The 25,665-nt window shown below is 32.5% G+C and overlaps 3 protein-coding genes across 3 annotated transcripts; 1 reads left to right on the top strand and 2 right to left on the bottom strand.

Annotated features, from left to right (window-relative positions):
• Positions 1-3,058: 3,058 nt before the first annotated feature.
• On the top strand, positions 3,059-4,379 carry LOC123918194 (peamaclein-like). Its single transcript, XM_045970170.1, has 2 exons — positions 3,059-3,340; positions 3,954-4,379. Exons 1-2 carry the CDS (start codon positions 3,268-3,270, stop codon positions 4,136-4,138), a joined length of 258 nt encoding a protein of 85 aa, XP_045826126.1. The 5' UTR covers positions 3,059-3,267; the 3' UTR covers positions 4,139-4,379.
• Positions 4,380-7,960: 3,581 nt separating this feature from the next.
• Positions 7,961-11,733, bottom strand: LOC123918193 (pumilio homolog 12-like). Its single transcript, XM_045970169.1, has 5 exons — positions 10,558-11,733; positions 10,283-10,445; positions 9,576-9,739; positions 9,225-9,483; positions 7,961-8,723 (listed from the first exon to the last, which is right to left on the bottom strand). Exons 1-5 carry the CDS (start codon positions 11,472-11,474, stop codon positions 8,601-8,603), a joined length of 1,626 nt encoding a protein of 541 aa, XP_045826125.1. The 5' UTR covers positions 11,475-11,733; the 3' UTR covers positions 7,961-8,600.
• Positions 11,734-18,229: 6,496 nt separating this feature from the next.
• LOC123918192 (metal transporter Nramp2-like) lies at positions 18,230-23,659 on the bottom strand. Its single transcript, XM_045970168.1, has 4 exons — positions 22,675-23,659; positions 21,335-21,471; positions 20,582-21,234; positions 18,230-18,985 (listed from the first exon to the last, which is right to left on the bottom strand). The coding sequence occupies exons 1-4, from the start codon at positions 23,256-23,258 to the stop codon at positions 18,764-18,766; spliced, it is 1,596 nt and encodes a 531-aa protein (XP_045826124.1). The 5' UTR covers positions 23,259-23,659; the 3' UTR covers positions 18,230-18,763.
• Between the last annotated feature and the right edge of the window lie 2,006 nt (positions 23,660-25,665).

The raw sequence follows: 25,665 nt of genomic DNA, 5'->3' as shown, positions 1-25,665 counted from the left end.
AGACCGGTTCATTCCATCGGTTTAATCTGGTTTAATCTGGTTTGTCATGCGGTTCGATCAGTGACCCAGTGGTTCGACCAGTGAACCAGTAACTCAGTGCTCTCGCCGGTTCGATTACCGGTCCAGTTTTTAAAACACTGCATTAGATTAAAATTATTTCACTCACTTAAAACCTCATGTGATTTTATTTGTGCAAATTAAAAGATCTTGCTATATATAATATTTCCTAATCTATTAATGCACCTCCCACCAACAAAACCTACCGAACACTAATACCTCTTTCTTTTTTTTCTTCACCGCTTGCCGCCATCTTCTTGTATCATCTTCTTTATATTTGTAAGGTTATCTCAATGATGTCATTTCTTTTTAGGTTGTAAAATTATTTTTTTTATGTCAATTTTTTTTATAGTAATTGACGTAGAAATTTTTTATATTTCAATTTCAAACTCTTTGTCAACAATGGCAAAAAGTGATAGCAAATAAACTTACAAATATAAAAAAAAATAAAAAATATTGATACAAGAAGAAGATGGTGGCAAGCGGCAAGTTATGGAGTAAATTAGAGGATTATATTACTGTTGGTAGGTTTTGAAGTGGGAGGTGCATTAAAAAATTAGGAAAGATAATATTATAGAAATAAATTAGAAAATAATATATATAGGAAGATATTTTAATTTGCACAAATAGAATCATATGAGGTTTTAAGTGAGTGGAAGAATTTTAATCTAATGCGTCAATTAAATCTGATGGTTATTATTAATAGTTTTTATTTCTCACAATAATTAGCAGTTCTCACCGGATACATTACAATTATATATAACGAATTAAAAATTAAGTCCAGTAAAATGAAGTAAAATAATGAGTCCCAAAAATAAGGAAAGCAAAAGAACAAAGAACTCTCGGATAGAAAAATCTTAAGACAACTCGTGACTAGACAAGAGCCACCATACCCTAAACCACTGGACGATCCAAACTCGGGTTGAAAATGAGTCGACTCGACTCAATAAAAATTTGTTCAACTCGAAACTCGACTCGAGTTCAACACAATTTTTTTCAGCTCAAGTTCGATTCATTTAAAATTCACAAACAATTCGGTTCAATTTGTTAAGTTCGGTTTATTTTCAGCTCGAAACTCAACTCCAGAGTTCACTAGCACTGCTAATTTTTTTCTAGCTCGAACTCAATTCTATTTGAGTTCACAAACAGCTCAGTTTAGTTAATTAGCTCAAACCACATAACTCTAAAATAAAAAATAAACAAATTTTAGATCCATAAATAAATTGTAAGGTGAGGATTGCCACTTGCTTATAAACACTTGTCGGAAACCTGATAACAGGTGGCCCAACAGATCGGGGAGAGACTCTGATACCATCTTAGAATTGACTATTGGGCCTAACTCATCCTTACAAAATCGGCTTGTAAGGTGAGGATTGCCACTTGCTTATAAACACTTGTCAAGGCCATCTCACAATCGATGTGAGACTTCTTAACAATTTATACCAATTTTTAATGAAAAATCACATAACTCAGAGTGGGTATTAGTTTTTGTAAAATCAAATATATAAATTTAAAAATAGTTTTCAAGTGTTATATATAAACGAGTTAGCTCGTAAATCAAATGAGTCAAACTATATATAGCTCAAGTTCATTTCATTTAATTTTCCGCTCAAATTCAACTTATTTGATTCATGAACTAAATCAACAAACCAATTTATGGAATTAAATCTCAAACTTTGTTTGAATTGACTCGATTTATTGTCAGCACCCAGATTCACACTCCACCAAGATCACTTCAACTCATTATCACCACCTCACAACACTCTAATACTAATTTGACATATTTCATTTGATTTACTTGTATCTTCTGACTAACACTTGAAAACCAAGAAACCATATGCTTGCTTGATGGTTCATCTTAAACACTAGCATTCCATTGAGTCCGTGACAACAAAGTAAAGCTGGAGGCTGTCCTATGGATTAAGGGAAACTTTACTACAACATTCCCATTCTTGAAAAAATGAAAAAGGTATTAGAAAAAAGGACCCTTTAAAGCATGCTTGGATTAAGATGTCGTTTATATCTATTTTACATGTTCGAAAGCAACTTCATTTCAAAGGGACAAAAAAATTGCTTTCAAGTTACAAATAATTGCTTCTATTTTATACAAAGTTGCAAATAATTTGCTAAAAAATGTTAGAATTAATAATTACTTCTATTTCATTTGACACCAAACAATTCACCAAAATCAAAATGTGAGATCCTCAAGCAGACCCAAAGAGTTTGCTTTATATTGTTGGTGAATAACAATAAAAGTATGATGAAGTACAATATGCTCATGTAAATTATCAAACTCAAATAACCTACATTTTTTTAAGAAGAAAAACATGTCATTATAATAAAATATTTTGTCATGACTGTTTTGAATTTATTTATTTCAAAACTTTACATTTTGAATTTACTATTATTTATTTCAAAACATAATAAAATAAAAATTAACATAAATTTTTTTCATGTACCCATGTTATATTATAAATAATAAAAGCATGTTGTTAAAGGTCAATTTCATGAAAAATGATCAAAACCACATTCCAGCTGTGTCCTGCTTGCAAGCATTTACACTTTCTGTTATTTTTAACAGTTAGTAGTTTTTTAGGAAAATTTCTCCATATACATTTACTATATTTTTTGGTCAATTATAGTAAATTAGTGAGTTTTTTGGTAAGAGTAAATTAGTGAGTTAGGCAATAGTAAAAAATCAATAATTTTTTTAAAATTTATTTACTATTATACATGTTTAAAACGAATAATCCAAGAACACTTAAATGAGATGACGCAGGTCTCTTCTAACTTATCCAAGTATTAGGTTCGATCTTTGTCTTAGGCATATAGCAATGTTAAAATTCTTAGAAAAATTTGTCATCCTTTTGAGTTCCACAATCTCTATTGTTTTGTGGCATAAAACCGTATAGTGAAAGTAAGAGGGAGTACTTGGGAAGTAATGAATTCTCAAATATATATAGTAACATCTTCCTAACATTTCACCTACCATTCATTAAATTCAGGTACCACAAATCATAACCTTTAACTGGCTCACACTTCCACGGCACAAACCTAGTACCAAACTTTCAATTTAAAGCTTTGTTCCTTTCTGTGCTTTGGTGATAGCCAACCCATAGCCAGTTATATACCACATTACATTACAACTCTATATAATAGGCCTCTTTTCTTTTATTCTATTCTATATACTCTGAAATATATATATCAAAGATGAAGCTTGCATTTGCATTACTCCTTCTTGTCCTCAGCTCCTCTTTCTTAGAAGTCTCGTTAGCTGGTTCTGGTAAGCCAATAATTAAGCTTAATATTGTGATGTTCCTTCCTAACTTGCCATCATACTTGTGATTAATTTGTTTCAATTAATTTTTAATATAGTCTTTAAAATATTACTCTCTCTGATTTCGTCTTTAAAGTATACAAAAATAATACGTAGTTATTAAAATAAATGAATTCGTCAATTTTGTCTCTAAAATATTAAAAAAAAAAAAAAAAAAAAGACTAACATGTTAGTCCATATATATATATATAAAGAGTGACAGACACTAAGAGTACTTAGATGATATGACGCGGGTCTCTTTTAGCTTAACTAAGATCCTGGGTTCGATCTCTGGCTTGGGCAGCAGTGTTAAAACTCTTAGGAAGAGTTTGCCACCCATTTGGATCCCACAAAGCTCGATGGATTTGTCTCTGCAGTTTGACACAGAGGATACCCGGTTTAAAAAACAAGTGACAAACACTATATATAAAAATCATGACCTTAGTGTCTCCATTATAGACCAAATTTTACCTACTTTTATTTTTTTTTTTTTTTTATAGAATTATACATTAATGGATTATTCTATATATGGAACTTGATTATTTTTAATATTAACTAATGAAATGTTTGGATATACTAGTTTTTTGTGACACTAGGTGTGCGGAAAGGTGCTCAGAAGCTTCGATTCAGGACAGATGTTTGAAGTATTGTGGGATCTGTTGTGAGAAATGTAACTGTGTGCCATCTGGGACTTATGGGAACAAAGATGAGTGTCCTTGTTATAGAGACATGAAAAACTCAAAGGGCAAAGGAAAATGCCCTTAATTCACACATTCATGTTTATCCTATATATACCATATATGTGCATCATATCATAATCTAGCTACTTTCTACTCCATAAAACTCGCATATGTATCTCTAGGTTTAATTTTTTTTTTTTTTTAAGCAATCTCTAAGTTTAATTATGTCATGTCCTATTGTGTATGTATCCTTGCTAGCTGAAGCTGATTATGCTTTCACAGCTGTTATTAATTGGATAATAATTTGTTTTAAAAAAATTGGATAATTATTATTTATGTTTTTTTGAAGCAATAATTATTTATGTTGTATAAGGGAATTTTATTATTATTTCATTATAGTTGAATCATGCGAATGTTAATAGAAACAAAATTCGTGTCATGTTATAGGCATGTGAGGATCATAATAAGTTCATCATAACCAATTAACCATGCTCAACAAATAAGAGTATTTGATTTAATTTGAAGTTTAATAATAATAACTATGGACCGCATCATCTATTTTAAATTAATTCATTAATATTTGAGACCACGTACTAAAAAGTATATATATAAGCCATTAATAATAGTGTGCAATGTACAAACCCAAAATAAAAACAACATATTAATCATATATTCATAACAAATTAACATATTATATTGTTATGCAATATTGCAATTTCAGAATATTATATCTTTTTTGTTTTGGTGAACAAATATTCTCGCACAATTGTAAAGAATAATCTAGTGAAATAATTGAAATTCAATTATTTATTTTTTTTGAAACAACATATTTTATTAAACTTCACCAAGGGTACAAGAAATACACAAGGAGAAAGCAAGCAGGGGAAAAAGCTGCAGAAACAGATTCTCAATAGACTAGGATATTACACTTTTGATAACGGCGGAACAAAAAAACAAAAGCCTACACTTGAGCACCAACACCAGTACATATCAACAGCCCAGCAAAAAACAGCAGGAGAAAAAACACCAAACCCCGGCAGAAAAGTCAAAGAATCACCTCCGGAAACAGTATCGCGGCAACTGCATCCATTCATACAACAAACATGGAGATATCTTCAAAGGGTGCACACTCCACCTCCACGACATAACCTTAATCTCTTCAACAATTTCTCTAGGATCTTTGATGACATTCTTAAAAATCCTTAACATTCCTAGCTTTCCATTAAAACCATAGAGTTGAATGCCAAATAAGCAAGAATCCCTTCCGCACCTTTTTATTCGATGACGTGCCATAGAACCAGAGAAAAAGAACAAACAGATTAGGGGGAATAATTATATCCAAATGCATGCAGCTACTTGCACACCTCCCGCCACACAGTTTGAGCAAAATCACAGTGTAACCAACAGATTGATCCCTGACTCTAGCTAGATTAGCCGCACACCACATACAGTCTTGATTACCTGCATCAAGCATCACACCTCTCCGGTAAAGATTAACTTTTTCCAACTTGTATTTATTTATTTATTTATGAGCCAATGATCGAATTTAGGCTGAATAGTCAATAAACTTTTAGCACTTATTATGATTATGTTAGTTAATAATGTTATTTTGATATCGGGATAATGATTAGTTTAATTCAAGACAATGTCTCGCCTAAAAAGAAAAATAGAAAACCCAGACAATGTTGCAACATTGAGAATATCTTATCTATAACTTGATGAAGTTTTGTTATTTTTATTTGAGCTAATAACTTGATGAAGTTGTTGTTCCTTAGGTTTTATTTTGGCGAAACACAGGGAGCAAGCAATAAGTACCACAAGTTAGATATGACCTAACGATTGAAATATTATTGTATAATACTATAATTGTTGTTAAATATTAAAATAAAATTAGAATTAGTTCCAACAAATTATGGTAAAATATGTATAAATATAATTTTGTTAGATATCAAAATAAGAATACGGCTCTCCTAAAATGAGCAACTCATTTTGTTTTTTGACTCAAAAATGTATATTGAGAACAAAAAAGGCAATATTGTAGACCATTGATTAAAAACCAAAAATGTATATTGAGTTTGTGAAATAACAACCCTTAATTTTTTTTCTTTGAAGAAGTCAAATTCTTGTAAAGGTGAAGTTGGAGCCATTAAATCCATATAAACAATTTGAAACCCCTCTCCCTAAATTTCTTTTCTCTGTCAAAAAATTTCGAAAAATATTTTTCAAAACTTTTTTCAGTATAAATTTTATTTGCTTACACTGGAAAAAACTAAAAAAACGTTTTTCGAAATTATTTTTTTAGTGAGAAGAGAAATTTGGGGAAGAAAAACCATCAAACAATTTATGAAAGAGGCCCATTGTGTGTAAAAAAATTATAATTGCTCTTCTATTTTTATGTTGCTTATAAATTATAATCCTTTGATCTTACCAAAGAGATATCTTAGTGTGATACCAAAATTTTAAGCACAGGAAATTAGATTAATAAAAATAAAAGAGTGCAAAATATACGGAACGTAAAATCTAACCTAATAAATCTACACAAAAATATAAGTTAACATAAATGGATAATAAATAGATTCAAAACAATACGTGTATCAAACCCCTAGCTCATCCAAACAAACGAACAATAATCACGAGCATAATCCAGCACACCTGCGTACGTGTGCGAAACCATATTACAAAAAAGATGATGCTTGATAATTCTAAGCACTAATCAGAGGTCGAACAACAATCACGAGCATAATCCAGCACACCTACGTACGTGCGCAAAACCAAATTACAAAAAATATGATGCTTTATAATTTGAAGCACTAACCAGAGGTCTCAAAAACGAGTGTATGGACCGACCGTCAACACGGAACAGATCCAAGAACCAACAACTCCCTGTATTGAATGATAGCAAGCAAAATAACTTTTTCGAGCCAAACAATCCAACATCAAACTGAGATAATGACGAGGATATCAAATCAGTTCAAAATCAATCACAAAGACTGATACAGATAATAAGGCATGTATGATTGGAAAATTACAAACTAATCGATGAACACAACAACCACCCACAATAACCAGAATTCGAGGATGGATCATGCATAATCAGAACCAGTACTAACAGCCGAGTTTTGTGACACAAACTTGTGGTTGTAACAATTGTTAAGGCCTTGCCATGGAAAATGAAAGCTTGCTTTGAGGAATCGTTGCAGAGTTTGTCGTCAATGGTCATGCCGATGAAAACCAACGTTGAAAACTCAAATCCAAAAGCAACCTAGAGATGCGGTCATAAAGAACCGCAATCTTCTTCACAAACATAACGACCTAACGCTGGTGGCGATGGTGTTAATAGCCAAAACTGTGGCAGTGCATTCGGTTGTGGCAGTGCATTCGGTTGTGAGAGCTACCCCATTTGGGGTTTAGAGACGGTGACAAGAAGACACGCGCACCACCATCATACTCATACAACTACATTGTGATAAAGAAGTTTGGATTGTTAGGGGGAGCAATTTAAGGGTATAGAGAGGTGGAACGCGGTGAGGGTAGAAGTCGGTGAAACCAAGAAACCGGAGTAGTGAACTATATATTAGAATTCTTGAGATAGGGTTGAGTTGTAAAATAAAAAGTTTTAATAGCCTAAAGTAAGGTCGGTCAAGAAAGACTTGTTAAGTCACAACCACAAATAAATATAATTTTAACGCATACTTGGAGAAAAAGAAAAATGAACTCAAAAATACATATTTTTTATGTTGAAATTAAAGTAAATAATATGCATTTTAATGTGTACCCAAATCCTAAGTCAGTGAAGAAATAATTAAAACGATGAAAATCTCACGACACAGTAGAAATATACTAGAAGCAGTATGATGCTTCATATAAACAAAAAAGTAATAACAAAATATAAAACAAAACGAGAGTAGAGTAGAAATGAACAATTGTAAACAAAAAAGTCATAACATATTATTCTACCAAGTTTTGATCCAAACTTATAATTCTGCAAAAATCTAAAACAAAACGACCCACAGGACAAAGACAAAACGACCCACAGGACAAAGTTACAAGGAACAAAGAGTCACCTAAATTTATCAATCCACATTATTCTCTTATTGGACACATAATATAGAGCAACAATAACAGTAAAGTCACAAAAAATACAGCTCTAGATATCATAACTTGTGAGACCCGCTACAGCTTCCATTGCAATAAACACACATGAGGTAAACTCCTATACAGCTGCTGAGCACTGTCCTCTCTAGTCCAATATAAACTGTTCCACAAACTAAGTCCTTCCATGCCAACAACAACAACAAAAATCTGAAAAAGAAACTAATGAAACAACAGACACACATAGCCTAAGACACTATTTTTTTGGGGGGGGATAACAGCTTAAAGACACTAGATTTTTTTTATGGGATAACTGCCTAAGACACAATTTTTTTTTTAATAACTGCCTAAGACATAATTAGTACGTACCAGGGTAAAAGAAACAGGAACATAAACAAATAAACAAAAGAAGATACATAAAAAGGGTTACTCCTAGTAGGTATGAAACACTATGTTTATAGATACTGATTTCTTCCCTCAAACTTATCAAGCAACTTTTTGCCATACATATTGGTACGCATCATTTGAGAATTAGTTTGGATCAGCTGCAGCAGGGCATTCTTAATGTTATGAGCACCCTGTTCATTAAATAAGAAAAACAAAGTTATCTCAACAGCACAGTGAATGAGGTATATGCAGCTAATAGAATATTGAGTTTAATACAGTGTTTGTTTATAATAGTATACTACTATACTCTGCACATGCCAATAGAAAGTGAGAAACTACTACATATTCCAATAAAAACCATGTGATACATATTTATTTCAACAGAGGAATTGCCAACAGGACCACAACAAATAAACTGCTTATAATTCTTAATTGAGGAAATGCATGATTACTTACGTGCAGGTCATTAACAAAAACCAATTTTGAGCCTTTTAAAATAATTTAGCTGTCTGAAGAAGAAAAAAGAAAAGAAATAGCTAACATCTTCAGGGTAGATGCATTTTTTTGAAGGAAAAAATATTGATCTACAACTAAGACAGCTAAAACCATGCAGTTCACCTTGGTAATTAGAAAATTGAGTAATGCACAACAAATGAAGATTAAGAAACTGCAATGCATTCAAGCAAGCTAACCTTAAATCTTGTCAATGCCGAACTGATGACATAATTTCCATATGGATCCACAAGGAGCCTTGATACACTTGAATCACGAAGCAACTCCACAATGATGTGTGCAGATAGATTAACTCCTGCGTCTTGGAAAAATTTTTCCACTACATTACTGCCATATTTATTGCAGGCAAGATATATAAATTGTCCTTTAAGCTGACTGAATAAGTTGTTCGAGACTCTGGGAATTTTCAGAGACAATAGATGTTGAATCACATAGTTGCTGCAAGATGAGAAAACAAAACACAGGGAAGATAAGTAAAGTTGGCTATATTGGCTAAGAAACAAAATAACTAAACACTTGAAAAAACAGACCCGTAACAATCTTCTGCTAATAGTGGTGCATTAAGGACAATGTCATCGATCAGGTGATCCTTAGCTTCTCCTTGAGTATGGCTAGCACAATACTGCAGCACACAACATCCGGTCTTATCTTTTGCAATTGACAAAGTGTTTTTTGCAAGAACATACAGGAATTGCTGCGACATAAGACCACCATTATCAGAACATAAATAAGTGCATAAACCAAAGTAAAGTAATTTGACAAACAGGTATTATCTAATAAGAGTGTTGATCCTTTTTCCTTTCTTTGTAATTTAGGGAAAGAAATAAAAAATCATCATTGTATAATGCTGAAGTACTAATCCAAAGAAGAGCAAACATGCCACTATTCAGTACTCCAAAAATACATATATGAAAGACAGGAATACATCAAAAAAGAATTTTTTTTTGAAATGTATGGTTAAATATGATAACAAGAATTAGTATTTATAGTGTAGCATGAAAGAACTCCTAGAGGGTTCCATAAAAAATGTCTAAACCCACAATCTGCGCAGTGCCAGGGCAGAAAATGACAAAATCTTAGTCAATGTATGAGGAAACTATCTTAAATTACATTTAAATAGATTGTTATGTTTGTAAAAAGGATGCACAATTTGAGCTTAAATTGTCTCTATAGTTCCCTGCAATTCAAAAGTGTGTATGCAAGTTTGAAACAAAACAAAATGAAGAAAAGACTTCACCTTAGTTTCTTCATGTGGGAAATTTTTCAAACAATGAAGAACCACACGGTGACCATTTATATCCTTAGACATCAAAATAGCACTTGGAGTCAAAGCTGACATAATTAGAGTTCTTTGTTGTCTGGTGGTAACCTTCTCCAACAGCTTCTCAACAGCACGAGAACTTCAACAATAAAAATACAAAAAACAATCAATTAAAAAAAGCACAAAGCACAAATTACAATGCCTTCATGAACAAGAAACAAGTATTCAAAACAAGATTATTGAAAATATACCCATGAAGATTAAGGCAAATTTTGATCAACTGAAGACTATGGTTAGTGATGTTCAAAACAATCCTAGTCTGTTGATCTTGATTGCAAAATCCAACCATCTTTTGAACAACCTGACTACCAGCTGGATCAGGCATGAGCTCAACCATATGACTTATCAGCTCCAAGAAAATGTAATAAACAGCTTCACCTTTGAAATTATCAATCAAATCCTGCAAAATCTTACTTCCATGATGATCCTTAGCCATTGAAAAAACCCTCCCACGAAAATCGTCAAACCAATGTGAATTCCTTCCATTCACATTATTCACATTCACAACATCATTAACATTAACCCCCCAAGAAACATTCTGCACAGAGGATTCATTCATCAAACCAAATTGAATCTTTCCAAGCAATTCATCACCACCACCACCACCAACAACACCCCCATTACCATAACCAACATAACCACTTTGCCTAGCTAAAACAGCATAATCATTATTAAACCCATTAAACCCATAGACATCTCTATTATCAGACCTGATAAAAAGATTCTGCGGCGGGGGAGAAATTACCCCGCCACCGTTAACAATATTAGGTCTATTGAAACCAGTTGTTTCACGAGCTTGAATCCCATAGTTATAATAAGGGGAATCAACAACAGAATTGACACCAACACCATAACCATAAGATTGATTATTAACATTATTAACAGAAAGACGAGAAAAAACATCTTCTAGGGTTTGATTCTCACCACTAGGGTTTTGAATTTGAGGTGAAAATCGAACCTCATTACTTTGATTGTTCTGGTTCAGGTTCAGGTTTTGGTTCTGGTTTTGGTTTTGCGATAGCGATGATAAATAACGAAGATAGAGCGATCGAGGTGAAAACGACGTCGGATCATTCTCGGCCAGATCGGGATTGAAGCGGTTCGACATCGACGGTTAGATTGTTACTTACGGAAGATGAAAAGACGGTGACGGCACAGTGACACTGATTATGGTTGGTTATGGTTTGGAAAAAGAAAACAGGGTTTAGTTTTAGTTTTCTTTGAGGAAAAAGAAAAAGAAAATGGGTTTTTATAAAGGGAAATTAATTATTATTATTATTATTTATTTAATATAAAAGGAAAGGAAAATAAAAAATTAGGATTATGGTGAAATGAGTGATGAACTAAGAATGAGAAAGATTAGGAAGGGGAAGAGGGAAAGGTTGGTAAGGAGAGTAGTCCTAGGACTCAAATTCTGCATGCAATATATAGTAACTTTTTCATGCGGAGAATAAATTAAATAAAATAATACTAATAATGAAAAGGGTATAGTTTTGTGTATTTATATATATGTGTGGGGTGTGGTGTGGCTTATATGAAGATGAATGTTCTGATCTGATGTGTATTTTTTTTATTTTATACTATAGTGTTAACCCCACCCCACCCCACCCCACCCCACATGTCATTTTCAGCCCAAGTTGCATGTGGGCTTCGTTTTCAGATTCTTATGGTCAACACTCTTCTTAGACTCTTTCACCAACATTTTTTTTGTCTTTTTCTAGTAAAAATACCAAATAAAGAGTTTGCCTAGAGTTATATTTTTAATGCTTTTACTCAACTGCCAAAAATATTATTATTATAATATTCAATTCAACAAACTTCGCTTGCAAGTTTAGTCAAAAAATAAATATCTGATGAGTGGTGAGTACGGTAGGAGTAGTAGTTTTGGTCATTTACGATGGAGTTATTTTGGTTTTTATTTTAGGAGTATATAAATTTCATTAAATTTAGTAGTTGATTTTAATATTAACATGAAATCATGCCTCTCTCTATAGACTTTTAATATACCAACGCGTTGTTTCCTAATAGTGTAAATTAAATATAATGGATTATATGCTAACAATCATTAATAAAACTGTTTGTCTTTTTATTAAAAAAATTAGTGTGAAGGATGGTTTCTATTTATGTATTTTTTTTTTTTGTTACTTCTATTTATGTATTTAAATATGCGTCAAACAAAAATTATGTATTTAAACATAAGTTTCATTTTTTTTTTAAATAAATATAAGTTTCATTAAAAATTATTATTATATTTATATGCTACAAATTAATACTACTTTTTTTAGGTATTTAAAATACTACTAACTTATTTTGTAAATCTTTTTTATCAAAACTTATTTTGTAATTCTATAGTAGACTATAGTACAATTTTCATTTTACTTTTGAATAAATGTAAATTAATTTTACACATTCTTAAAATGAATTTAGGTCGCAATACATTGAATCGTCTTTTTTTTTTTACAATAATTATGTACCATAAGCGAATTTTACACACATTTTAAAATTAACTTATATCGCAATACATTGAATCGTCTTTTTTATTATTATTTTTTAAATAACTATGTAATTTATGTGTAAACAAATTATACACATTTTTATGAACTTATGTCGCAATACAATAAGTCGTCTTTTTTTTACAATAAATACACTAAATTGACTTGACCAAAAAATGAAATTTAACCAAAAAATATATATATGTTGTTCAGTGCAAGGAGTTTCAAAAATTTAAAATTTGATCGCGAGGTAAGTAAGGTCTGACTAAGAGTTGTTCCCATCGGAAATCGAACTCGGATTCTCTTGAACAATTAATTCTAGAATGAGCTCATTAATCAATTGAAAACAAATGTCTTGGTTAGTCGTCTAACTTTTCAATTATGCAACTTTGAAACCCTTAATTTCAATTGAAGGATTTTGGTCCACTTAGTTTTCCAATTATGTAATTTTGAACCTCTTTAAGTTTCAATTAAATCTATTTTGGTCCCATAATTTACCCTATTTCTAATTTCGTTGCCCCTATATATAGTTTTTGACTAAATTATACTGACATGACATTTTTATTTAACGATAAATGATAGATTAAAAGAAGAACAAGTTTTCGGTGTTATTAATATAAACAAACACTGAAATTAGAGGAGTCATGAAATCAGAAGGAGGATAAATTAGGGGGTCATACTCGTTCAATTAAAATAAGAGAGTTCAACATCACATGATTGAGAAATTAGAGAAGTATAAAAACCGACCAACTAAAACTAAAGATTCAAAATTACATAGTTGAAAACCAACAATTTTAGAGAGATTTAAATTATTTAAAATCATTCTAAGCTACAATTTTATCCAACAATGTTCCTGCTAGGAGTGTGCATGGTCGGATATTTTTACAAACCAAACCGTATCCAAACCAAAACCACTTAAATGGATTCGGATTGATAACCATAACCACATTTTTCTACAAACTGGTTACATAACTGGTTATAAATTTGGTTATGGTTACCAAACCGGTTATTTTTATAAAACTGGTTTAAATTTGGTTTAAAACCAGTTTTTTTCTAAATACAAATTAAAACCAATATTTCTCTTTCAATTTTTAAAACCAAAATTTACAAAAAAAACAAAAATAAAAAATCTCATACCTGAAATTTAAAAGACAATTAAATTTGCTAGGGTCACACTCCTCTAAGACACTCCAATTAAAATTTGCCACATCATCCACTAGTTTTCTCTATGTAACCTGTTACCTGTTTGTAACCACTTATTTTATTTTATTTTTTATTACTTGTTAATACGTTTCATCTTCTTCTCTGTACTTCAAACCTTCCAACAAAATTGTCCCACCACTAGAATCGTATCTTCAAGTTTTAGGATTTAATAATCCAAACCTGCATAAACATTACAATAACCCAAAACAAAATTCCATTGAAAACATGTTTCACACTAAAATCTTAATTGGATATGGTTTCGATGAGTAGTGTAGAAATTATAGATCCCTTCGTTGAGAATGGTTGTTCGGAAGGCTTAGAAGTGAGTAGCAGCAATGAGATCCGTCGTTGGATGGAATGCAAAATGAAATTAAAAATAAACAACCAGAGAGAGCGGGAGAGAGAGAGAGGGAGAGAGCGGGGGGGAGAGAGAGGATGGTGTGGTGGTTGGTCGGATTGGCTGGAGATGGTGGTGGTTGGCCGGATTTGCGGCGACGGAGAGAGCTTTTCTCTCTTTCTCCCTCGTTCTGTTTCTTACTTTGTTTCCTTTTTTTTTATTTGTTTTTTTTTCTTTTATATAGATTTATTAATAGAAAATGGTGGTGATGAAAGATGGAGTATTTATCTAGATCTCTACATTTTTTGTGATCCAACGGATATGGTTATAAATCTGGACATCCAAAATAAAAACTGGATTTATAAAAGTGGATGACCAACCATTTTGTGATAGACTGGTTTATATTTGTTTGTAAATAACCGGTTAATTGGATATGATTTTGGATTTAGATGTGGTTTTATCCACGTGACCAGCTATTTTGCTCACCCCTAGTTCCTGCCTATAGTTTTCAGTTTCCACCGTCAATCCGAAATGGAACTTTTTGCTCAACTAAAACCTAATAAAAAAATAAAATTTGTTTGAACTCGATTGGTTGATGAAATTCTCAGATAAATTACTCGTAAGAATTTGATTTCAATTTCTGAGATGAATAATATTTAGTCAAAATTTATTTATCTAGGTCAAATTCCAAATTTTAACATAATCTCATTCTTTAAAAATCAAATGGATCCTACAAAACATGAGAAAAATAATTTATTTCGTTTAACATAATAGTAGTTTTAAAAATTTTAAAAAAAGTCAACCATAAATACTTGAATGCATGATAATGATACTTTAGTAAGCACAAAGCAAAGTTGATGAAAGAAAGCACAAGGAAAATGCAAAGTTGGTGTGGTGTTTTACTTTTACCAACAGTCTCAAGTCAAGTCAAGTCAATAGATAAACGGCAACATTTCTCTTTAGTGCCTAAACAAGTACTACTATATATATTTTAGGTTAAAAAGGAATCAAGAATCATCAAAACGAGTTTATGAATTATAGACGTGCAAAGCACTTCATAGCTTGTGGAAGAAGTTTGAACACATGTGGTTAGGCTTAGGCAGTACATTAGGCATTGTTTTCTTTTTCCTTTTTGTCTGTGAAAAAACAAAACAAATTCATCTAACTTAACGCGTCTAATGATATTTAGTGCTTTAGCAAAACTATTCAACATTCCAACCTTTGGCTAGTTCAAACTTCAAAATACACGATCACGGATCAACAACTAATTGAGTAGTACTAGTACTTCACAAAAAATAATTAATGTTAAATTGAAAGTGCAAGTTATTTTGAGAGTTTTTTTTTAACAAAATGGCTCGTTAGTTAGGAGAAAGTGATCATCATTTGACCAATAGAAATAACTCTCTCGCATATATGATTAATCATGTAATTTTCATTTTTCTGAATGAATGGCAAAGATAAATATTAATCATGTAATTAACCATGTGTGTTTAAATCATGTACAAAATCGTTATCAATACAGTGTTTTGTATTTGTGTCAAAAAGTTGTGGAAAATTTCTCATTCCACCTACCCACTTTCTCACACACTCCCTGGAAATTTCATTTTTGTCCTTGGTCAAACAATTCGGAACGCGTTTTTCGAATTTTTTTAGTTCAAATTTGGAAAACACATTCCGAAGTTGTTTTTAAAGGCAAAAAAAATTCGGAAAATGCGTTCCAAATTTTTTGACCAATGACAAAAATGGAAAAACAGGGAGTGTGTGAGAAAGTGGGTAGATGGGATGAGAAATTTTCAAAGTTGTGTGCAGGTAACATGATTTTTTTCCCCTTCAAACTCGTTTTGTTTTTGTGTCAAAAAGTTGTGTCTGAGTAACATGATTTTTTTTCCCTTTAAACATCACCTACATGAACAAGTTACTTAATTAGAGTAATTTCTTTTATCTTTTATACAGAAGGCCAATTGTTTAATTAGATCCATCTAAAAAATATTACTAATAAACAACTGATCTAATTGAGTACTTGGGTGCCTTAAAAAAAAAGAAGTAAATCGTCTTATGTCATCAAGAAAATTCAATTGGTCTATAACTTCATGTCATGAAAGAAGGCCAAATACTATTCACCAAAAAAAAAAAAAAAAAGACCAAATACTTAATTTTTTTCCCATACATATTCTCTATTGTAAATTTAGAATTGATTAATTAAATAATAATAATTAATGTAACACTAGCTGCTAGAGCTATGAGGGAAGCCAGATAAGCCAACTGAAGTTAAATCTAATTATAAAGGAACTGCTAATACAGATATAACTGACATAGTAGTTGTTGTAACTTGTAACGGAAAAATTATTCCTTTAACAGCTATCTAGTCTATATAGGAGAGAATCGTCTATAAATTTGGGATGTGGATTCCATGCAGTTGGTAAACGCTGCATTCATGCGGTCAGCTTGTTTTGTACTCTTTGATGCAGTTGATTCTCTACTCTTGATCATATCTAATGGTTGTTATTCACCTGCAGTTATTTTTTGACCGCAAGGAATTCAAATCCATAAATTTGAGTCTTTCCCTAGCTTTGATATTTAGGTGCAGAGGGTGTATCCGATTCACATAAGTTTTCCTAAATTGTTGTGATTACGTAGACTATGAATTGTGTAAGATTGTCTGAGTTGACACTAAGAGCATCAATTGTTCCTATACTTTTATCAATAACATTGTGTCAGAGTGTGAGGTTATGAGTTCAATAAAAAATTGTAGTTGAGTCGTTTCTTTAATTGAAAAATGTAAAATAATATAGAAAAATATGTGCGACCCATTAAAAAATGCAAATGGGTTATAATAATGTTCTAAAGGCTGATTTTCGGTCCAACCGACCGGTTCGATTTTTTAAATTTTTTTTTTCTTTCTTTTCAATGAGTAGAAATTGAACACTATCAGTTTTCACAATACTCGCATCAATCACTCGCTCTAGACCGGATGATATTGTTGCTGCGATTTGATTTAATTAATTTAGAGAAAACTTTGAAAATGAATTGCTTTGCAATTTATTGAACTGAGTAACATTAAGAAAACTGTTTACAATTACACTGACTAAAAGTGTTTACAGAAAACTGTTTGGTTTGACAGTGAGAGAACACTTCTCATGTCATGTCATGTCCCAATGAAGATACTGATGTGATTTTTTTTTTGTTGATAATAATACTGATGCGATTTTACAGAAGCTAGGAAATGTATCTTGGGTAAAACATGCGCAAGAGGGGGGCGTATCCAAAGTAATTATCTGAGCAAAAAAGTAGTTTTGCACTGTGCCGATATGAATAGTAAAGTAGATTTGGTAGTCATGCATCGTCACACTGAAGGCTGAAAAAGCTTACATAAGATTACCACAGGTTGAGGTATGTTGTGATGAGTTTGCACTTTGCACAATCATGCTGCCTTTTATTATATTATTATATATTAAAATGAGATATTTTCATTTTTATTTTATTCTTTTGAACTGTTAAAAAGCCCGGAAGCAAAGTGAAACTCAATGGTCACTATTTATCCTCTTACACCCTACCCTTTCCTGCCCTGCTCAATAAATTTCCTACTTCCAAATATACACTTAAATGTACAGAGCAAAGCAGTATCAATGCCGAATGCCGATTGCCGGGTTTACATCAGAGTCAAACCAGAAAACCAATAATTTCATGACTATTTAAGGCTTCTCAATTATTAACAGAAACAGCTTATAACTTGGGATAAAGAGTTTATAGTTCTAATAGTTCACAATGTGTTGTTCATATACCCAAAAAAACCTTCACATGAGATGATAACAAACTAGAAAACAGGAAAAATGAAAGACACAATGAATGTACTTATATTATTGACTATAAACAACTTATGGCTGTTGTCTTACCTGTGGCCGACTGATCAAGGAAAAATATACTCCTTGTTCCTTCACCAAAGCAATATGTAAGTGTGAGTGTTAGTCTGAGTTTAAATACAAACTGTTTACAACAAAGAATGATGGAGCACTTCACAACTTGTTAGAAAAATCATAAGGCATGCAGGAAAGTAATCTATCCTGCAACCTGCAAGTTGTAATGATGCTCTCTCCACATCTTTCATTACCGAAAGATATCTCTTTCTTGTCTTGTTACACATTGTAGGTAACCTCTATAACTCTACTGGAGAAAAGAGGTGCAGTTAAATCTAGGCTCTTTCCACTATCTGACCTTGTACATCCTTTAATCCCAATTGCAGGGTTGGAGAAACTCTATAGGGCATCCTTCATGGTGTATGTGTATGAGTCAAACTCGTCAAGCAAAATTGTTTAATTGAGGCTTGCTGTACTATTTCCAGATTAATGATGTGTGACTTTTGTTGACTTAATTCCCAGTAAGAGAAAAACCCTTTGGAAATCGATCAACCCAAGCGGAAGGAAGAATTCCACTTTGTGAAATTAAATATACAATGAATGCAATATAAGAAACTGTGCAAGAGCAGGCTACAAAAGCAAATAGTACGCCGTTCACCTCAGAAAGGAAGAAATCTACTAAGAGATACCCATTAATTACTATTATCAGTGCAGCAACCGTCCAAGCCACCCTCTACAAAATAAATAAAATAAGGTGTTATTGTAATTTTAAAAACATTTTAAACTTTATATAGCAGTGAATATTCATGATTTGAGGAAGAAACTGTCAGAAAATTAACACTTTCAATGACTGTCAAAAAAAAATACATTGGTATCTATATTTTGTAAGTCTCTTTGAAAGAGTCATCAATAATACTTACATATTTTATATAACTACAGAATTTCATGCTTCATTTTCAAGGTGATAAACATGTACAATATTACAATCGGATAACCAGGTCACTAGGTTGTCGCTGGTATTACACTAGGCCCGTTCCACCATTTTAAACTTCAAAGTTTAAAATATATAACAGATATGGTTCGTTTACCTATCTCAGATCAAACTATATAACAGTGATGTCCTTTGTTTTTTAGGAAATGTAAGTGATGTCCTAGTAAAATGTAGTTTGCAGATAATTTGTGGCACAGTATAAAAATGATTGAGCTTAAAACCTCTTACAAAAGAAACATATCTTTGAAGAAATTTAAAATTCACATGCAATTCTACTATAGGTGCACTGTGCACAGATCCAATCATGTACGTAAAAAACTTAAGACTGGAAAAGTCACATTTAATTTAGTTCATTAAAAGCTGAACCGGGATACGCAAAGATCAAACTTGAAAAAATTGTTAGAACTAAATGCATTTAAACTTCGGTAAAACAAGCCAAGGATAGAAGCAGATTCAATTTCAGACAAACATCAAAAAAATTTCCCACTCAAATCAAGCTTATTTTAGATGACTTGGTATTTGATTATCAGATTCAAAATAAGTATTAAAACTTAATGCATCTAAACTTTGGTAAAACAAGACAAGGATAGAAGCAGATACAGACAAAAATCAAGCATGACAAGGTCTTTCAAACTTCAAAGTATTACTACGGTTCTATTTCCATTTTACCCAGAAAACAAGCATAAATTGTTAATTGAATGGTCAATAGGTAATATAGTGCCGTTAGTGACAGCATGGGCTTAGGCAATCATAATGGACCCAAAGTTTGGGGAGTCTATGTTAGGAGGAAGAGGAAGCAAGGGAAACATGCTGAGATGGCAGAGAGAGACGCAGGTCAGTAGAGGGTTGGGTCTGTATTCTGTTATATAGGAAAATGGAACGAAGAGAGAAGTTATGCAGAGTTGTTTTCTGTTATTGGCAGAGAATTTGCAGATTCTCTGAGGAGCTGAGCTCTAGGGTAGTTAGGGAGGTTGTTCCCTAATGCTTTTATCACATTTTCATCAATAATATCAATATTTTCAGAATTTGTACTTCCTATACTTATTTTCTTTGTACTATTTCATTCCCTGAGATTCTAGTTTGCAACAATAAGCATCTTAAAAATCTTGATATTTCATTCTCAGATTAAAAATCATTCTGCTAATTAATCTACCTGCAAAGACAAAATTAAACTCAGGATAACTTTATTTTTGTTTTCTAATCACTAAGTCATCATGTTGTTAAATAATCTAATAAGATAAAAAACCAAAACTTTGAACCATGGCGGAAGTTGCTTCATTGTTCAGAGATCTAACAATTAACATTTACTGAAATGAAGGAACAGTTTGATCAACTCACCTCAAGAACAGGCCCAACCTTAAAGGACCCCATGATACGCTCTTTGGAGACCAACGTGAGGAGGGGAATCAATGCAAAGGGAATTTGTACGGACTGAAGCACATTAAGCCATTCATTCAAAACATCCAATGAGCCTTCTGAGCTATTATAAACAATAGCTACAATTATAGTTGGCACAATTGCACAACTCCGAGTGATCAATGCTCTCAACCATTTCTTTAATCGAAGGTTGAGGAAACCCCCCATTATGAACTGCCCAGCATACGTGCCAGTAATAGTGCTACTTTGTCCAGCTGCCAATAACCCGATCCCCCATATATAAAGAATAGGGAAGAGTCCACCTCCATATTTTTCCTCAAGATACTGCCCTGCATTTACCAATCCTATGCTATTTGCCTGCTCTGTACCATAAAAACCCTTAGCAAAAACTGTTGTGACAAACAGATTGATCATAAAGGTGACTGAAAGTGCAACTGTTGACTCAATATTATAGTAATTAAGAGCCTCTTGCACCCGGCCTTTCTTATTCGGATCAATCTTCCTTGACTGCACTAAAGCAGAATGCAGAAATACATTGTGAGGCATAATGACACAACCCACAACGCCCACAGCCTGACGGATTGTTTTTGAGCTAAGTCTTGGAATCAAAATACCTACCAGAAGGAATAAACATGGTTATGCCAATGGATTATGGGGAGATAAACCTTTTATAAAAAAAAAGGCGATTCAATTACACAATAAGATAAAATTTACCCATGACGAGCTCTTTTCCACTAGGCTTTGTGTCACCAAACATCCAGGCAAAAGAAAGAGCCATGGTACCGATGAGAACTGCAAAAGCAGCTTCCAACTTCCTCACTCCGTAGTTCTCAAGAAAGAGAAAGAAAAAGCTGTTCAACAACAGAGAGAATAAAGCACAGTTACATGTTTAAACATGGAAGTTGGAAGGCTAATAGCTAATAAATAATAATTGAAGACAAGAAGTGCAAAAACATGGAAAGTCAAAAAATTGATATCAAGAAATGAAGCCAGCAAATGTTTAAAGATAAAGGTTGAACGATACATGTTTCTATTACTAACTTCAATACAGAAATTTAATCCAAACCATCCAATTTCAGAACTTCTGTGTTGACAAAGGTTGTCATGTTTGAATAGTACGCAACAAAGCATGTGAAACCATCCAAGTATAGAGGGCCTACTATAGTACTGAGTACTGACAATACCATGACAGAAAATTTTGAGTTTTGAACATGAATTTAAGAGTAAGTTCAGTTCTGTGATGTAATTGTTAGCTGAACATGATTGATATGTGTTATTTAGACTCTAGAATCAAGATACAGCAAAGGCAAATATTTGTGAAGTATATAAAGCAAATTAACCATCATTCATGTATAACTTTTTATACATAAAGCAAATTAACCATCATTCTTATATAATAACTGAAATCAAACCAACTTCTTGTATAATAACTGAAATCAAACCAACTAACAGTCATTAACAACTACTAACAGGAAACTTAATTTAACAGAACTCTCGATTCCAGTTTTCTAATCTCACCTATGACCATTTATCCGTCCAAAATTTCCTTGCAACTCATGAAAATTCTTAACATAGATATGCCCTATGAGATCTAATTATTAACAAGGTAATCCGAATCCATACTGCTCCAAATTAAAAGAATGGCCCTAGATCCTCCACTAGATCGCCTGTTTAGATCAACTTATTTGAACTTATCTACTAACATAAATACTTGCAAGACTATTTAAGAGAAGTTATGAAAACAACTAACTAATAACATGTCCATAAGCTCTTTTCACCTAATTTTCATAAGCTTTTCTTTCATAATAGCTTACGAAAACAACTTATAGCTTACATTAAAACACTTTGACTTTATTTTATCTTTTATTATAGAGATAGTACATAACAAGCACTTACATAATAAGCACTTAATTCATCTAATTATTATCCAAACAATCCTAATTTCAACATCTTCAACAGAAACCTCCGTATCATATTTGACTAGAAGAATTAGTTAAACAATAATTCCTTAAAATATGAATAGTTTAAACAAATTGAATGAAAAGATGAAATACCAATCAGAAGCAGTGATAAGAACACCAGCCCAAAGAGGCAAAACACCACGACTAAGAATCTGAATAGCAATAGCACTACCAATAACCTCTTGAATATCAGCACCAATCAAAGCAAGTTCAGCCATAAACCAAAGCACATAACGAGCCCAATTAGGATACTCATCTCTACAAAGCTCAGCTAAATGACGACCAGTAGCAACACCAACCCTAGCAGAAAGCAATTGAATCAATAACCCCATAAAAGTAGCCCACATCAACAACCATAGAAGAGAATAACCAGCAATTGCTCCAGCTTGTAGATCCCCTTCCAAATTCCCTGGATCCAAAAAAGCTATACTCATCAAGAATCCAGGTCCAGTAAACATCCATAGCTTTTTCCATGAGAAAGGTGGAACGGCTGAATCGTCTATTGAATCGAATTCGAAATCTACCACCACGATTTTCTCGCCGGATTCATACGCTGCTTCTTCTTCTTCTTCCGATTCACCTTCTAGTTCCAGTAACCGGTTACCTTCTTCGTCTTCTTTTACCTCTTCCTTTGAATTTGAATTTGAATCTTGTTCTTCTCGCGATGGACCACTCATTTTTGTTGTTTATTATTATCAGAAACCGATTATTATGAGTATTATTACCGTCTAAGCCGGTTTCAGGTGGAGCTAGCTTCCGTTTGTGATGTGCGCGCCTATTTATAAGGATCTGATAATGAATGTTACTCTCTTCTTCTTCTTCTTCTTCTTTTTCCTCTGCTACTTTTTCTTTCTCTTTTCTTCTTTTTTTCAGTTTCTTTCTTCTTTCTACGTCTAAGATAATAGTAGTATTAAAATATATTCGTGAAAAACAATCGAGTTAAAATAGGAATATTATTTAATTAATTTGATTCTTCTTTTTAACTGTTTTATTGCAGAAGAAAAAGAAGATGGTGGGGTGGGGGTAAAACCAGAGATTCGTGACGATTAAGGTTTGTTGGTAAATGGTCTCTTCAATTGATCAGAACAAACATTTTTCACCCGGTTGGTTTTACTGTTACAATTTCAACGGTTTTTTTTATTTATTTTTATATAGTACAATTTCAACGTTTGTTGTGTATAAAGGGGTTTTTTTCCATTGAAATGAGACTCAGTATTATAAATTTAGGTTTTTTTTATCTAACTAGAAATTTCATCTTAAAATGAATATGTGTACCGACATTCATTCACATTCTTACAAGATAAATAATAGTACTAGTATATTTTAAGAAAAAAAAATCTATTAAGGTTGTTAACAAAATATTTGCGTCAAGAAAACTTATTGGATTTCAAGTGTAGGTGGTTAATTCTCACATTAACTAATAATGGGTAAATTGTTGTATATATAAAAGAGATGACTCATATACATGATGTCTTAAAGATTTTGGGTAGAGATGTGACGTTTTTCCTCTTTTGGTCACAGAGTATCAATTTGTTTTTTTCCCAACACTCTCTGGGCTTTCCAACAAGTGGTATCAAAGCTATGATTCGACTTAGTGAGAGAGTGTGAGTGGATGATGTTTGGATCAATTATAGAATGTTGGAACTCAGATTTGGGAAGAAGATTATTGAATTTCAAGTGTAAGTGTTCAACACCGGTTATGAATGAGCAAATATTAAATATATAAGAGAGATTACTCATACGTGATGTTTTAAAGTTTTTGATAGATATGTGTCGTTTTTCTTTCTTCTAGTTTGGAAACATTGATTAGTTGTTTCTTCCGACGCTCTTAGACCCCACATAATTCTACAACATAAGCAGTACAATCACCTAAAAACTTGCTCTAATATTGACTATCTTGGCTTGATCATATTCCTCCTGAATACCTTACCAAAAAAATATATATATATATCCCTCCTGAATAAGCTCTAAGACATGCCGAACCTGATGAAGGACTAGTTTGTAGTTTCCTTCTTACATAAACTATTTAATTTAATTTGAGTACATATATACCGTTAGATATTGGGCCTAGATTTCTGCAAGCCCAATGTGAATTTGTTGTACTTAAGCTCATTACTTGTATGAGGTGTTTGGCCTACATAAGTAAGTGTGGTACACTTTGGTAAATCAATGAGAATAACCCCCTTTGCCTTTACAAGTGGTATCAGAGTCGGGTTAAGAACTGCAGTGTGGGCATTTGACCCAGGACCACGCTAGGCGTGAGGGTGAGTGTTGAATGTATTGTTGTGTTGTTGGAGATTGTTTGAAGTCTCACATTGCTTAGGTTACCGGGATATGAAGTGTATAAATATGTGAGGGCAATCTCATCTTTTGAACTAGCTTTTAGGGATGAGATCGTAGCATATTTAACATATACACGATACTATTATTAGTACTTTATGATTGTTTGAAAGTTACATGTCACCCCACCAGGTTTTGTTTCTTTTTGACTTCGTCACACCACCATGTTGCATGTCAATTTGGTGTCTAAACCCAAAAAAAGTGCCTACACTATCCTGCACTGAGTGAGTGCTACATGATCGTGCAATTGCAACCATAGGATTTGGACTTTAAGTGGAAAAAAGATAAAATGAAGTGGACCATTAAAAAACACTTTCACCGATTCTCTTCCTTTTGTGTGGTTCACAATCACAAGCATGTCCCTATTCAGTCCTAAGCTTAACAAATTTCTTCAATCAAATTGGATGCATGACTGTGTTGTCCACTTAATGATAGTGAAGACCTTAAAGGTTAAGAAAGGGCCAGGACTAGGAGCCATGACTGAAACTTTTATACATGAGATGAGAATGAATAGTTGCTTGCATCCCCATTTCTTTTGGCGTCACCTAAGTTCTTTTGTGCCCCTCCTACCAAAATACCATCTTCTACTTAAGTAATGAATTGAGTTTGCTACTTAAATTGTAAACGTGTAAAATTTTGAAAATTTCATATTGTACATGGTTTTAACATTGCATTAATATTGCTAAAGAAAAATATTCCTTTGTTTTTTGGTAAGTGCAAAAATAAAAATAAGCGTAAAAATAA

This window comes from Trifolium pratense, linkage group LG3 (genome assembly GCF_020283565.1).
Source record: "Trifolium pratense cultivar HEN17-A07 linkage group LG3, ARS_RC_1.1, whole genome shotgun sequence".
NCBI classification, from domain to species: domain Eukaryota; kingdom Viridiplantae; phylum Streptophyta; class Magnoliopsida; order Fabales; family Fabaceae; genus Trifolium; species Trifolium pratense.
This window is presented reverse-complemented; position numbering and strand designations above follow the sequence as displayed.